General features: G+C 45.0%; 1 protein-coding gene across 1 annotated transcript in view; it reads right to left on the bottom strand.

Moving 5' to 3' along the window:
* Positions 1-13,523, bottom strand: part of LOC135236713 (scavenger receptor cysteine-rich domain-containing group B protein-like) — a 28,217-nt gene extending 14,694 nt beyond the window's left edge. The window contains exons 1-3 of the mRNA XM_064303210.1: positions 13,407-13,523; positions 3,863-4,259; positions 2,475-2,543 (exon numbers count right to left, since the gene is read on the bottom strand). Coding sequence (XP_064159280.1) covers positions 2,475-2,543; positions 3,863-4,259; positions 13,407-13,523 — 583 coding nt within the window. The remainder of the gene's footprint in view (positions 1-2,474; positions 2,544-3,862; positions 4,260-13,406) is intronic.
* Between the last annotated feature and the right edge of the window lie 209 nt (positions 13,524-13,732).

Below are 13,732 nucleotides of genomic sequence, written 5' to 3'. Positions count from 1 at the left end.
CTATTCCAAAAGCAAAATTAGACATTGTTATACATCGTTAGAAAGCTTATACTCTCACCTACTGAATAAATGGATTGTCAATCAAGCCAGACTGTACTAAAAAGGACAACAAGAGCCGTAAACAACACGTGTGGTATTACGCACAGCTATTTTGGAAAGTAACCAGGCATCACAAATGTGTCCTCTCTAGAGCCGTTTGTCCGTTCTGGGCTTACTGTAGAAACATGGCGGTGCAACATGACGGCCTCCGTGGAAGCGGACCCGCTCCCTATGTAGATATAAAGGGCTCACTCTAACGAAAACACAACGATTCTTATTTTCATGGGATTATACACTAATTAAAACATACTTATGAATATTGTATTCCATTTCTGCCAAGTCCGTTCCGCTAGATGCCACTAAATTCTACACACTGCACCTTTAAAGGGATGCTGACAAATTATCAGTACATGTGACGGAACCGGAGTGTGCTGCTGAATGCAGTGCATGGTTACAATTCAATTAAATGGGAAACCTTTAACCAAAACATGCCATAAGACCTAGTGTTGCTTTTTTATGTGTATCCTGCCCCCCACCCACCCAAATAAGTTCACTATTAAAAGGTAAGATTTTTATATTGAAATTGTGCACTATTAACTGAGGCTGGAATCTCACCCAGACCTCCGTCTCGCGGCTACGCCATGGATGATAGAAAAATTATGCTTAGCCACAGCAATAAGAAACAGTAAATGGAAAATTACAAATGTACCTCTCACCCCTCCCTTAAAAGATGTGTTGTGCTGAACCCAAGGATGTAAGGGAGGGGGAGAAGATTAAGGGAACTATGCGAGACACGCCTATGAAGTGTTAGAAGCTTATAAAAGAGAAGACTCTCTAGTGCTCAGAGAGCCTTCATGCAGAAACCTTTTTTCTCTGTGTGAACTCTCCTATTTTGCCAAATAAACGTTTGAACTGAATATTGTGTGAAAGTCTATTTGACTCTTCTCACCGAACTTGGAGATCTCGAGAATTTCCACCACAATGTATAAAGAGAAGGGCTACGTGAGATCACAACACAAAACAACAGTGATAGAAGCACAAATGCGACAGAGACAGGGAGAGGAGTTTAAAGTGGCTTTAGTTTATCTAGCTATGCGAAAGAAGAAAAATAGGTGAAGGAGATGGTACGTTTGCCCTCTAAATCAGAGTAGGATGGAGAATGAAGAGTTTTGTCTGTACATTCGCCGAACGCCAAACGAGGAGGTCGACTTCTCTTATTTCCAAATGTGTGCTAGGCATTTGGATGACTTGCTGAAACGAGTAGCACCATTCATCAAACATGCGGGAACTCACAGAAATCCAATCTCTACAGAAGAGAGATTGGCGTTGACTCTCCGTACATTAGCATGTGAAGTCTGCTCTCTGAACTCTCAACCATGACGTAACCAACCATGTGATATTTGGACCAATAGCTGAGAGGGGGAGGTCGGAGAACAAGAAAGACATTTTCCAAAAGTTCTCCTTGGAGGCCGTCGCACACTGCACCGTGAGAACACAAAACACTGCATGTTTTTGTTCTTAAGTTGTTCTCATTTTTTTGCTCAAAAAGTTCTATTTCTTACTAAGTATACCGCCTACTTAAGTGGCCATCAGGAGATGGATGAGAAGAATGAATAATGGAGGCTTACCGAGTTCTGATATGCTAGGAGATGATAATGGAGGCTTACCGAGCTCTGATATCCTAGGAGATGATAATGGAGGCTTACTGAGCTCTCATATCCTAGGAGATGATAATGGAGGCTTACCGAGCTCTGATATCCTAGGAGATGATAATGGAGGCTTACTGAGCTCTCATATCCTAGGAGATGATAATGGAGGCTTACCGAGCTCTGATATCCTAGGAGATGATAATGGAGGCTTACTGAGCTCTCATATCCTAGGAGATGATAATGGAGGCTTACCAAGCTCTGATATGCCAGGAAATTGAGCTGTGCTTTCATGCCCTTGTGCAGATAAGGATAATGGAGGCTTACCGAGCTCTGATATCCTAGGAGATGATAATGGAGGCTTACTGAGCTCTCATATCCTAGGAGATGATAATGGAGGTTTACTGAGCTCTGATATGCCAGGAGATGATAATGGAGGCTTACCGAGCTCTGATATGCCAGGAGATGATAATGGAGGCTTACCGAGCTCTGATATCCTAGGAGATGATAATGGAGGCTTACTGAGCTCTCATATCCTAGGAGATGATAATGGAGGCTTACCGAGCTCTGATATGCCAGGAGATGATCATGGAGGCTTACCGAGCTCTGGTATGCCAGGAGATGATAATGGAGGCTTACCGAGCTCTGATATGCCAGGGGATGGACCTGTACTTTCATGCCCTTGTGCAGATAAGGATAATGGAGGCTTACCGAACTCTGATATGCCGGGAGATGATAATGGAGGCTTACCGAGCTCTGGTATGCCAGGAGATGATAATGGAGGCTTACCGAGCTCTGATATGCCAGGAGATGGAGTTGTGCTGTTTTCATGCCCTTGTGCAGATAGCAGGGAGTTGTCTGTCCACACAAAGACATCAGAAAGATTCATTACAAAAAAATACCATTTGTTCTGTCCATTCTTTTTCAATGACCACATTTTCCTTACATTTCCATACGTTCCTTTCCTTAAATGTTGAACCAAATGTTGAACACACACAGACATGCACAGACACACAGACACACACACACACACACACTCACTGTAGTGGCTTCTTAACCAAACAAATAGCCACCGTCCAAACAAGGCAGGGTTTTTGATGCTCACTAAAGCTTCGCAATCAAAAAGTCATACATCCAGGGTAAAATTGCAACAGAATTGTGGATTTATTTTCCTTTAAGTTTAAACATTAAATTCACTGTCCAACTTGAGAGAAATAAAGCAAATAAAACAACAAAAAATTGTATGTACACTTCTGGCTCACTCCACCTGTGTGCGGTCAAAAGACTATAAATTTATCCAGGCTTGTTAGGACTCCTTCTACTAGGCCTAACTTCCTGCTGTTTATTTTGGGTTTGCCGCAGTTCAAAGAAATGTGCACTAGGGGAAGCCGTCTTACAACACCATATATGTTATATCATTCAAAAATATGCATTTGGCTCCAACACTCACAGAAACACACACACTTGCACACAGAAGCACAAAAACACACACACAGACAGTCACACTCAAACATACACACAAACACAAATCTGCACACACACACACACAGACAAGCATGCTCATAAAGTTACAGTTTAAAGTTTCTTATGCGTAACAATAAATGACAAAAACACATTTATGTTAATGAAAAGGAAACAAGCTTTCCAAAATTAAACTTGGTGCTTAACCTCAAGATATAATCCCAAAATACAAAGAAAGGTGGCTCTCTGTCAATGTACATTTTCAGTACATTTTTTAGTTTTGAGAAAATACTGAAGCCACAGCATGTATAGAAGATGTATATTGATGGAGTGCTGCCTTTCGTTGCATTGTGAAATTACATGACACCTTACATTAGAATGTCATCGGTTTTCCAAGAACTATCCTTAATGATCTTGTACAGTAATGAAAAGAGGTGGCTGAGAAGCTGGGCCAGAAAAAAAAAAGATAAGTAGATATCAAAGTGAAGAAGTCACAAACTACACACAAGCAGAGCACAATCAATCCCTGAAACCACACTTCCTAGACTTCTTTATTCACATCAGCAACCCCACCTGGGATTGGAATGAAAATCAGTCCATCACTTAAGTTTGCTGCTGATGGATTCTGTGGTTGCTTAACCACTACTCTGTGCCTCGCTGTGTCTGCTTAACCTCACTGAGCCCAGGATTTGCTTCACATAAGTGGAAGGCCTGACCTTTGCAAGTGATTCCCACGTCTTCGTGGTGGTAGCAGTTGTGGACCCCCCATCCCAAACTCCCACACTGATCCAGGGTCGGTTCCCCGCCCTTGCAGTCGACGTTATCCAATAGGATTGCCCCGTCTCCCTTCCCGAAGGCGGAGCTGCTGGCCGGGGCCAGGACCGCACCACAGTCAAGCTGGTGACACACCACGCTGGCGTCCAGCAGGTCCCAGTCATCGTCACAGACCGTGCCCCAGACCCCGCCGTGCTGCACCTCCACCCGGCCCTCGCACCGGGTCCATCCGCCCACCAGCCGCACTACAGAGGCACAGCCAGAATAAACCCACACCCAGCCACCAACCACACTACAGAGGGATAGCCAGAATAAACCCACACCCAGCCACCAACCACACTACAGAGGCATAGCCAGAATAAACCCACACCCAGCCACCAACCAAACTATAGAGGCACAGCCAGAATAACCCCACACCCAGCCACACAGGTACCTACTGCACATCACAGGCCACACAGGTACCTACTGCACATCACAGGCTACACAGGTACCTACTGCACACCACAGGCCACACAGGTACCTACTGCACACCACAGGCTACACAGGTACCTACTGCACATCACAGGCTACACAGGTACCTACTGCACATCACAGGCCACACAGGTACCTACTGCACATCACAGGCCACACAGGTACCTACTGCACATCACAGGCTACACAGGTACCTACTGCACATCACAGGCTACACAGGTACCTACTGCACATCACAGGCCACACAGGTACCTACTGCACATCACAGGCCACACAGGTACCTACTGCACATCACAGGCCACACAGGTACCTACTGCACACCACAGGCCACACAGGTACCTACTGCACATCACAGGCTACACAGGTACCTACTGCACACCACAGGCTACACAGGTACCTACTGCGTACTGCACATCACAGGCCACACAGGTACCTACTGCAAACCACAGACCACACAGGTACCTACAGCATACTGCACATCACAGGCCACACAGGTACCTACTGCACATCACAGGCCACACAGGTACCTACTGCACACCACAGGCCACACAGGTACCTACTGCATACTGCACATCACAGGCCACACAGGTACCTACTGCACATCACAGGCCACACAGGTACCTACTGCACACACAGCCACCAGGTACCTCTCACACACAGGTACCACAAGGTACCTACTGCACATAACAGGCTACACAGGTACCTACTGCACACCACAGCTACACAGGTACCTACTGCTACTGCACATGCCACACAGTCCTACAGTGCACTCACAGGCCACAGGTACCTACTGCACATCACAGGCACACAGGTACCTACTGCCAACACACAGACCACCACACAGGTCCACAGTCCTACTGCACATCACAGGCCACACAGGTACCTACTGCCATACGCACAGTCTACCATCACAGGCACACAGGTACCTACTGCACATCACAGGCCACACAGGTACTACTGCAATACAGCCACAGGTACCTACTGCACATACAGGCTACACAGGTACCTACTGCACATCACAGGCTACACAGGTACCTACTGCACACACAGCTACACAGTACCTACTGCACCACAGGCCACACAGGTACCTACTGCACAGCACACAGGCTACACATACCCACAGGCCACACGGTACCTACTCACACACGGTACTACAGCATACTGCACATCACAGGCCACACTGGTACCTACTGCATACTGCACATCACAGGCCACACAGGTACCTACTGCACACCACAGGCCACACAGGTACCCAATGCGTACTGCACATAACAGGCCACACAGGTACCTACTGCACATCACAACCTGTCGAAATAGCACTAACAGTACAGAATTAAAAAATATTTTTGAAATGAGTAGTGTTCATTTTTTGGAACTAAGACCAAAAAACTGATGTGGACATACCGTACTAACAAGACTAACAATCCATCCTGAAAGTTGTTTTAGAAAAACAGAAATCTAACAGAGATGCTTTCTAACCTTTGGACTGAGTCGTCACTGAAGTTGAAGCATTCGCTGTAGATGATGTAGAGGAAGCTAGATGAGGGACAGAAGAGCTATCATTGGTTAATTAGCTACAGCATATCTCTACCCTCCTGGATTGTAGCTTTGCATTCCTGCTTTTCAAGCAATTGAGGTCTGTTTCTGCTGGGTGGAGACTAAAGAATACCTGTAGAAAACCTCACAGGAATTCAAGAGTTATTATCAAAGAACTTTCCAATTCTCATATGTCTAACTGCTTTTCATTCTGTTTCTGTCCAATCGGTCTGAAATGTGCAGACGTGTCTCATCAGTGTACGGTCTTTCGTCAGTCTGGGAGAGCCCTTGCTTCTGAGATTGCATGCAGCCAGCAGTCCTCCTCCTCTCACTGAGCAGCCCTCCTCCTCCTCCTCCTTTCACTGAGCAGCCCTCTTCCTCCTTTCACTGAGCAGCCCCCCTTTCACTGAGCAGCCCTCTTCCTTTCACTGAGCAGCCCTCCTTTCACTGAGTAGCCCTCCTTTCACTGAGCAGCCCTCCTTTCACTGAGCAGCCCCCCTTTCACTGAGCAGCCCTCCTTTCACTGAGCAGCCCTCCTCCTCCTTTCACTGAGCAGCCCTCCTCCTCCTCCTCCTCTCACTGGGCCGCCCTCCTCCTCCTCCTCCTCTCACTGAGCAGCCCTCCTCCTCCTCCTCCTCTCACTGGGCCACCCTCCTCCTCCTCCTCCTCCTCTCACTGAGCAGCCCTCCTCCTCCTCCTCCTCTCACTGGGCCGCCCTCCTCCTCCTCCTCCTCTCACTGAGCAGCCCTCCTCCTCCTCCTCCTCTCACTGGGCCGCCCTCCTCCTCCTCCTCCTCTCACTGAGCAGCCCTCCTCCTCCTCCTCCTCTCACTGGGCCGCCCTCCTCCTCCTCCTCCTCTCACTGAGTAGCCCTCCTCCTCCTCCTCCTCTCACTGATCAGCCCTCCTCCTCTCACTGGGCTGCCCCCCTGCAGAGCTGCACAGAGTCATGAGTGCATACTCAGCTGGGATATACACCCTGGGGACCGAACCTCCCTCTGCGGGCTGCTCTGACTATGCGCTGTGCTGCAGGACTGCGGGCTGCTCTGACTACACGCTGTGCTGCAGGACTGCGGGCTGCTCTGACTGCGCGCTGTGCTGCAGGACTGCGGGCTGCTCTGACTATGCGCTGTGCTGCAGGACTGCGGGCTGCTCTGACTGCGCGCTGTGCTGCAGGACTGCGGGCTGCTCTGACTATGCGCTGTGCTGCAGGACTGCGGGCTGCTCTGACTACGCGCTGTGCTGCAGGACTGCGGGCTGCTCTGACTGCGCGCTGTGCTGCAGGACTGCGGGCTGCTCTGACTATGCGCTGTGCTGCAGGACTGCGGGCTGCTCTGACTATGCGCTGTGCTGCAGGACTGCGGGCTGCTCTGACTATGCGCTGTGCTGCAGGACTGCGGGCTGCTCTGACTATGCGCTGTGCTGCAGGACTGCGGGCTGCTCTGACTGCGCGCTGTGCTGCAGGACTGCGGGCTGCTCTGACTATGCGCTGTGCTGCAGGACTGCGGGCTGCTCTGACTATGCGCTGTGCTGCAGGACTGCGGGCTGCTCTGACTACGCGCTGTGCTGCAGGACTGCGGGCTGCTCTGACTATGCGCTGTGCTGCAGGACTGCGGGCTGCTCTGACTATGCGCTGTGCTGCAGGACTGCGGGCTGCTCTGACTATGCGCTGTGCTGCAGGACTGCGGGCTGCTCTGACTACGCGCTGTGCTGCAGGACTGCGGGCTGCTCTGACTATGCGCTGTGCTGCAGGACTGCGGGCTGCTCTGACTATGCGCTGTGCTGCAGGACTGCGAGCTGCTCTGACTATGCGCTGTGCTGCAGGACTGCGGGCTGCTCTGACTATGCGCTGTGCTGCAGGACTGCGGGCTGCTCTGACTACACGCTGTGCTGCAGGACTGCGGGCTGTAGACAGCTCTGCTGCTCTCTGGACTGCATTACCATGTAATGGGGCATATCACTGGATCAAAGACGCAATGCCTGGGAGACCTGAAGGAAGCTATTTCTAAGTTCATTCCGTTAATAGCCTGTAAAAATGTGTACACCCATATACTCTATCATTGTCTGTATAACTTTAATGAATGACACATGTCTAAAGCAGTAAGTAGAGCTGTATTAATAAAATAACCATATGAATATAAAACCAGCTATAACAAATGAAGTGGAGATCACATACTCACATTCCATCTCTCGGTTGGTCAATTTTACATCTACAAACAGAGAAATCATGAAATTCAATTATATAAATATATAAATAAGGAAATAAAAGATACATTTTTTCTCCCCATTGATTAATGCATTACAATGAGGTATGATGGAAAATACATAACAGAAACAAGCAACTAGGAACATGATCAAATCTTGGTTCCCTAACAGGACATTTCTCATAAGAAATACTTCCCTTCATTGACACATCTCTATCATATCGTGATTAAATTTCCTTGTATTACATTGTTTTATCGTTTTATGACATCCTGTCCCTCCCCTTCTGTAAATAATCTCTGGTAATTTTCTTTGACTTACCGAACTCCCAAACCATGCAAATGGTTGTCATGACCACAGACAGGAAGAGGACCAGCAGCCAGGTGGCAGACCTCCTGTAGGTGTGCAGCATGCCTGGAGCACGTTGCCTTCCCATTTTGTTTTGGTTTTATGGTCTGAAACTCCATGCAGACCAACACACTGGATCAGCTGTGATCATTGTCCAATGGGAAACACTCCTTAAACTGAAGAAAAAAGAGCTTAACTTTAAATGGATAATTCAGTAAACCACAGGGGGAGGGGTGGGGGAGGGGTAGGGGCGAGGGTTTGGGTGGGGGTGGGGTCACGGGGGTTTGGAGGACAGTTGCACTTAGGTTATAGTTATAATTGATGGCCAAAGTGGGGAGATTAAAGTGGGACAGGGGTTAAGAGATGCTTGAAGTGCTAAACCACATAGCTCTGCATGGGTACGGGTTAACTAGTGTAGATTAGCTTCGATGTTGTGGCGAATCCAGTGCTGTAAATATTAGCATAGTGGAGCTACACTCTGTGTGCTGAAGGCAGATCCACAGCCCCGCAGCGCCTGCAAAGCCGCTGGAGCGTTAAGATGGCCCATTTCCCCAGGCTGTCCCACTGCTATTCTTGGTGAACAGACTGCTAAATGCAAACATTGATTTAGTTAATTGTTATATTGTCGGGAGTTTGGGCAGTGAAAATCTTTTTCTTTTTCTTTTTTTGGTGCTGTTGTTTATTTGTTTTTCCATTTCAGTTCAGTTCCAGTTTGGATAAGTCCGTTTTCACAACCCTCTCAATGATCAGAATGTACTCTGAATGAGATCACCTGAGGCTAGAATTCGAGAGAAGCAGAAGTGAGCTGATTGTCCAATGTTGAGCAGCAATGGAGGAAGCTGCATAAATGCAATTCACTATAGACTCCAATGTATCATACCTGTGAGCACATCAGTACAGTTAATTGTTCTGATATTCAACCCTGGCATCACTTTGATGCAGCTATTATAAATGCTCTGCTCTGCTGATACGACACAGAGGAACTTGGGGGGGGGGGGGGTAGCCATGTGAGGTGTGAGTGTGTGTGAGTGTGTGTGTGTGAGTGAGTGTGTGTGTGTGTCTGTGTGTGTGTGTGAGTGTGTGTGTGTGTGTGTGTCAGCAGGGGAGGCCTGGTTAAGTTGGTATTATTCATACTCATAGGATTCTGTACCTCAAAATTCAAATTAATTTTGAGTATACTGGTGCCTTAACTTTGGCCTTTTGGGAGGCCAGAGTTAATTTTGGGATTCCCATTAGAAGAGGCAAGCTGTGGTTTTGCATCTTCTTTCATTCATTTCATTTGTGACTGTAACTTCTCTGCATCGGTAACATTCATTATTTTTATTTATATTTGTCTTTTTCTTCAATAATAATTAACAGATTAAATCAGACATTTATTTTACATGTTGGATAAGTGCCTCACAGCAACCTCGTGTGCACGGTTTTATCCGGGTAGCCTACTCCGGCTTCCTCCCACAGTCCAAAGACATGCAGGTTGGGTTAATTAGAGAGTCTAAATTGGTCCTAGGTGTGAGTGTGTGCGGGCCTGCGATGGACTGGTGAACTGTCCAGGGTGTTTTTCTGCCTCTTGCTCCCGCACCTTACATGACCCTGAACAGGCATAAGCGGGTGTAGATGATGGATGATGGATAGATGAATGGATGAATGGATGAATGGATGGATATGTGAGGAGTTTTAACTGTTTATGCACTTGTGTTAGGTATTCTGAGTGTCAAACATTAACTATGTCGTTAGCTGTTGAAATGGCTAGATTATGAAATAAAACATATTTGACTTAATCCTCACTTCCCCGACAGTACCATCTATAACATTCATTATGACTATAATGATATTATTTTTTATATCATACATTTGGTGCTGGGGATGAGGCAGTAATATGTCTGCTCATTTCCTCAACCACCATGTCATATTTTCCAGTCCGATGTCATTTTTCAACCGAAACAATTATTTTTGCTAACAAAAAGCTAACACTGCTGCGCATGTTATTTACGTCACAGCTCTTGCGGTTCCCTGGCAACGCTTGTGAAGTGCAAGTGGCCTAGTTATATTAAGATGTTTACAACAATATATACAACTGTAAAAAAAAAAAATAGAAAAATGTATAATTTATTACACTAACGGGAAACAACGGGAAGAAAATTGGTTTTGCACATGTATTGAAACAGCTCTGTGTGTGATGTTGTAATTGTGCGACAGGTCATCTCGGGTGGCTAACCACTTAGCCGTTAGCAATTGGCTTTATAAAATGACACAGAATGTTTTTAGATTATTAAAAAAAATGGGTAAAAGCATTATTTTTTCATATACAAAAAACGTCCAAATGTCATAATTTATTTTAAAGGAATTCAGAAATCGGCATTCATTTGTCCCATAGGGGCGTTTATTTTTTTAACCGGAAGTCTCGAAAATGCTAACAAACCCGATGGGAATGACGACACGACTTCCTATTGAACTTTTGGATTGTTAAGAGAGATAAACATCTAGAACAGTGTTTCTCAACTTGGGCCAGAAAGGGCCGGTGTGGGTGCAGGCTTTTGTTCCAACCAAGCAGTTACACACCTGATTCTACTAATCATGGTCCTTAGTAAAGACTCCAAAGGTTGATTAGTAGAACAATCAGCTTTTTATGACTATATCTATTTTCTACTTCCATCCACTATATTTTCTACACTGTATTTTCTGTATGTTTTCTAATTAATGTTTTTCAATGTTTAAACGCTTGCTTTGGCAATATGTACAGTGTTACGTCATGCCAATAAAGCCATTTGAATTTGAGAGAGGGAGAGAGTAGAATGCAACTGTGTGTAGTGGAAGAGAGAGAGAGAGAGCACAATTTTATATTCAGAGGCAGAGATAGCGAACATTCCCAACTAACAGTCTGCTTATCTGCTCATCTGCTTATCAGATTTACCACAACATGCATTGCAGACATTTTACACCACTGACCAATACACACCAATATTATACAATATTGGTTTTATTAATAAATAGACTCCCATACAGAAGATGCAATTACTTCTGTGAATATTACAGCACTGTTTTGACTGTTGGAGTGGACTCCATTATTCTGGCAGTGATGGTTCCTTTTAGGAACATACACAATATAAGCAATTACAGGACATATCAGGAAGCAGGAGAACTTTGTAGAGGCCATTGTAAATGAAATGAGGAAATGTTCACAGGGAATATAGAGGCCAGGCTATGTGCACATCATGCTAAATACCACATGAATCCTCATAGACAAATGGCCCAGTTAGGAAAGAGGAAAAATAATCTAGTCCCTAATGTTATGTTTTTCCATACTCCATTCATCTTTGTTGTACACTAGAGAATAATGCTATCTTGTGTCCTCTCTCTCTCTCTCTCTCTCTCTCTCTCAAATTCAAATTCAAAGTGCTTTATTGGCATGCCAAAATTTTCATTTGTATTGTCAAAGCATGGCAAGGAACATATGAACATGTGAAACAAAGAATTATAACAGGATAATATGACTGTATATATAGTACACATGATATATATACATACAGCACATACATACATACATACATATATATACGAACATATACATATACACATACAAATATAGATGCACATACATACATACAAACATATACACATACATACACATACAGGTACACACATACATATACATAAACAGTCATAATTACATATTAATTTGTATAACACTAATATGCTAATAACATGATAATAATAACAGCCAACATGTGTTGATTCTAAGCATGTGTGATTGTGTGTGTGTGTCTGTAAACTGTAGTATTATGTGATAATGTTTGTTTTGTCACTCACTGTCTCTCATTATATGGCATTCAGACTCATTTTTTGCTGCAATATGTGCTGTTGGTCCCTCCCCCAAAACTATTGGCAGTTTGTTGCTCTCTTCAAGATTGAGGAAGTTGGGGATATGTTTTTTAAAATTTCTTAAAATATCTTTCCCTAATATCGTCATATTTTTGGCATTTTAGAAGGAAGTGCACCTCTGTTTCAACCTCACCTGTCGTACAGTGACCGCCTATTCTCTGTTCTTCTGGTAGCCAGGATTTTCTATGCCTACCTTTTTCAATGGCTAGATTGTGGTCACTGAGTCTGTACTTGGTAAGGACTCGTCTCTGCTTCATATCTCGGACAGTCACAAGATATTCAGCTAATTTATATTCTCGATTTAGGGCCAGGTAGCAATTAAGCTTGTTTTGTGTTCTGGTTTGGCTGTTCCAATGTTCCAGATAAATGCTTTTATTTTGTTTAACAGTTTGGTTTATTCTGATTTGTGTTTGTGAAGCAGTGCTGGTCTGAGATATGTTATTGTTAGGTGTGAGATGATTAGTTAGTCTCAGTACCAGCTGACTTATTGGACTCTTTTCAGGGTTCAGCTCTTGGGTTTGAAGTGCATGAAACTGCGTCCCAAAGTCCCAAAACTGTTTTGGGACTTGATTTCAGATGCATCCAGAATTTGAGTGACCTTTTTTGAATGTTTATACAATCGTCCTAATTCAGCCCTACATGCATTGTTTGGTGTTTTTCGTTGGGTGTTTAGGATTGTTCTGCAGAATTCTGCATGTAGGGCTTCAATTAGACACTTCTCCCATCTAATGTAGTCGTGCTGAGTGAGTGGACCCCATACTTCACTTCCATACAAAGCAATTGGCAGGATTACACTGTCAAATATTTTTGACCAAATTCTAATTGGAATACCAATCTGGAAGAATTTTTTTCTGATTGCATAGGAGGCTATGCAGGCCTCACTGAATTCACTGCCAGACCAAAGTTTCCTGAGGAACTAATTTTCAGCCCCAGGTAATCATAGAACAGGGAGTGCTCTAGGGTGATGTTTCCTAGAACGAACGTGTGTCTGCTTTCCTGAGATCTTGCCTTTTTTTTGGAAGATCATTATTTTTTTATTTTTTAGGGTTTACTGTCAGGGCCCAGTTCTGGCAGTACTGCTCTAGCAGGTCCAGATGCCGCTGTAGCCCCTGTTCAGTGGGTGACAGCAGCACCAGGTCATCTGCATAGAGAAGGAATTTAATTTCCATCTTGTTTAGTGTTAGGCCAGGGGCTGCAGATCCAATAACTCATTTATACAGATATCAAATAGAGTAGGGGACAAGTTACATCCCTGCCTAACACCTCGCCCTTGAGTGAAGAGATTAGTTCTTTTATTGCCAATTTTTACTCCGCATTTTTTATTTACATAAATTGACTTAATTATGTCATATACTTTACCCCCTACACCACTTTGGAG

Source organism: Anguilla rostrata, chromosome 12 (genome assembly GCF_018555375.3).
Source record: "Anguilla rostrata isolate EN2019 chromosome 12, ASM1855537v3, whole genome shotgun sequence".
NCBI classification, from domain to species: domain Eukaryota; kingdom Metazoa; phylum Chordata; class Actinopteri; order Anguilliformes; family Anguillidae; genus Anguilla; species Anguilla rostrata.
This window is presented reverse-complemented; position numbering and strand designations above follow the sequence as displayed.